We start from the raw sequence: 3,098 nt of genomic DNA on the forward strand, positions 1-3,098 counted from the left end.
TAACTGGCCTGATAGGTACTTCCCTAAATGAGGTTACTGGAATGAAGACCCGGTCCTCCCCTCCCCCACACCACCCACACACAGACCCCCACAGGCAATCCACACAACCTAAAAGAACTTCCAAGTATTTCTAAGCACTTATGTCAATGCTCCATACTATCAAAATCTCTAGGAAATTAATTACAAACTCTTCCAAGTTGCATTATAGTTCAAGCCATGAAAGAAGATTAAATTGGAGGGTTATGAACTATATTTGTGTCCAGCTTTGCCACGGAAACCCAGATCCAGGAGATGCGTGGCTTTACGTACACTTACGCATCATCTCCTGGTGACAATAACTACCATTTTCTGCATTCAAGTCCAGAATTAAACCTTCACCTAAATTATAATTTATTGTCACACCCCCCCCCAGGAGGTGGTTATTATGATTTGCATTTTATTGATGAGTAAAATAAGGCTCTGAGAAATTACCCAGGCTCACGCTCCTGGCCAAATGAGGATTCTAGATGCAGACCCACCTCTGCGATGATCTTCCCCCTACACGGTCCTGCCTCTAATCCAAGAGTCTGGTACTTAATAGTCTGTTAGTAACGAATTAAGCCAAAGGAGAGAGTGAGGCTTGGGATTTTTCTAAGAGATCCTCCTAACAGCATCTACTCTAGGGACTATATATGACAGTCAACTGGAGCCTCAGGGGAGGGCCTTCTCCACCTGCACTGGGCCCAGCACCCAGGTGAGCACCTAGCAGTTCTCCCCCTCCCACTCCCCTTTGCCCCTCCCACTCCCCTTTGCCCCTTTGCTCCAGAGCTGGAGCCGCTGAGGCAATTAAGAAAGTGTCTACTGCCTGAGAAGTGGGGTGGGAGTGGAAAGGGGACAAGAACAGCATGTGCCTGCGGGAATTTGCTCCCCGAGGTCCCTGCAGCGATTTCGTTTGTGTCTGGCTTCCTATAAACAAAAAAAGAACAATGAGAGGAAGGCATACCAGGAGGCACCACTGCACGCGGTGAGAGGAAGTTTGCGGTACCCTCGGGCAGGGCGGTTCCCCGCCACCCATCTGCTGCAGCCAGCCGGGCTGGCACATTGCTGGCACACTCAGAACACTCCAAGGGGAAAAGAAAGTTGGTGAGGGGTTGGGGTTTTATTGTTTTGTTTTTCTTTTGTTCTTTATTTCCCCCTAAGAGCAAAGAGGGAGGATTGGCTCCAAAGGAAAGCATGCCTGGATGGCACTTAAGGTACACTTTCAAAACCCTATGCTTCCTAAACTGAGACCCTCTGCCCTTCCCCTCCCAGCTAGACGAAATTATATCAAATTGGGGGTAAATGGGGCGGTCAGCACCCCAGACAACGCCAGACGACGCCAGCCGAACTCGAGGAAAAGGAAAGCATCGAAGCAGGTAGAAAACAGAACGTGAAAGAAGAGGTAAGCTCCTCTGCACCATGCGACATAGCCCAGTTCCGAGGGTGGCGCCGCGGCTTCACCCTGGGCGCCCCGCCAGCACCTCTTCCCTGCATCGGCGCCCTTTCCTCACCCTCTGCCCCACGGAGAAGTCGTGGCGCCAGAGCAGCCATATCGTATCACGGATCCCCAAGGGCAAAGATGCTCTGGACTCGCTCCTTCGCTCGTTTTTTCCCCTGCCTGGCCGTAACCCGGCTCCCCAAAGCACTAATTTTCCCGGCTTCCTGGGAAATTAAAGGTTCCGCGTACCCATCGCTCCCCTCCCAGCCTTTCAGCATCCTTGGCGCCCGCTCCTCCGGCCACGGAGGACCACGAGCTCGACGCTAGTGCGCCCCATAGGGGGAAGAGGAGGGAACCAAATGTCTACAAAGTTTGGAAAAGTTTCCAAAGGGCTGGGGAAGGGGAGCAGGGGATGCTGACAGGGAGAATGGGGGGGATCACCTGTTGGCAGAAGGGGGGAAGGTTTGCCTGGTCCCACCTCCCCAGGGCGCCCGGCTCCCCGCCCCGCCGAGCCCGGCGCTCACCTTGAGCCCGCGGATCTCGCCGAGGTGCAGCTGCAGGCGGCGGTTGACCTCGCGGATGAGGTTGCTGTGGTCCAGCATCGCGCTCACCTTCTCCGCCTCCGCGCGCCGCAGGCAGCGGATCAGCTCCTCCTTGCTCCACTGCAGCAGCTCCTCGTCCGACACTTTGGACAGGTCTTCCACGGCAGTGGCCGCAGACGGGCCGGCAGAGGTTGGGGGACAACTTTCCGCCGCCGCCGCCGCCGCCGCCGCCGCCGATGCGCCTCCGGCCGCCTTCGACATGGTATACGCGAGACGGCAGGTGCGAGTGGGTGGAAGAGGCAAAGCAACTCCTGAAGACGTGGGCACGGCTGGGCCGCCTCCGCCCACACCCCAGTGTGCTCCAACGAGTCAGCTGCACCGCCCGGGGGCCACTGGGTTGGGGCGGCAGGGGTCGCGCTGGACCGCCATCCTACCTCGCCATCCCTGTGCGCGCGCCCGCGCACCCCCAGGGCCGGGCAGCCACCCGCGCGCTGCGGCCAAGGCACATCCCAACTCCGCGCAAGTCCATGGTGAGGGGCGCCGTGAAGCTGGCGCCGCCGCGGGAGACCCTACGGGACCGCACCCCGGTTCCCCTGCCTTCTCTGCCGCCCTAATTCGAGCCTGTCGCCCCCCACACTCTGGCACACACGCACTCACACACGCTCACTTTCCTCCCCCTTGCCCGCTTCTCTCCTCTCCTAGCCCCGCCGGGGAGCGCCGGGCTCCGCGGCACCTCGGGAGCTAATCCAGCGCCGCCGCCGCCGCTGCCCGAAGGACTGGCGCGGCCGGCCGGCTGCGCTCCTCCTGCCGCCTTTGCTGCGCCCGCTGCCGCTCCCAGGCTGCTAGGGGAAGCCTAGGATTTGCAGCGCCGAGCGGTTGTGGGGGAGGGTGGGGGGAGCGTTAAAGGCTGGACCGGCAAGAGGAGGAGCCTGGAGCCGGGGCAGCCCGCAGCCGGCCACACCTCCCACGCCGGCTGCACGCTGCTGCAGCCGCTCGCTCGCCCGCTGGGATCCCGAAGCGCGCTTTGCGCTGTCCCGCGGGCCAAGGCCGTGGGCGCGGCTCCTTCAGCGTCCGGGCGCGGGTCGGGGTGGGGGGGTGGG

The 3,098-nt window shown here is 60.2% G+C and overlaps 1 protein-coding gene across 1 annotated transcript in view; it reads right to left on the bottom strand.

Moving 5' to 3' along the window:
• The window catches only part of CCDC85A (coiled-coil domain containing 85A), a 209,977-nt gene extending 207,248 nt beyond the window's left edge, over positions 1-2,729 (bottom strand). The window contains exon 1 of the mRNA XM_007465656.1: positions 1,981-2,729. Within this exon, the coding sequence (XP_007465718.1) occupies positions 1,981-2,259 (279 nt within the window). The 5' untranslated portion in view covers positions 2,260-2,729. The remainder of the gene's footprint in view (positions 1-1,980) is intronic.
• Positions 2,730-3,098: the final 369 nt, after the last annotated feature.

The sequence above is a fragment of the Lipotes vexillifer genome, unplaced genomic scaffold, assembly GCF_000442215.2.
Source record: "Lipotes vexillifer unplaced genomic scaffold, Lipotes_vexillifer_v1.1 scaffold77, whole genome shotgun sequence".
Taxonomy (NCBI): domain Eukaryota; kingdom Metazoa; phylum Chordata; class Mammalia; order Artiodactyla; family Lipotidae; genus Lipotes; species Lipotes vexillifer.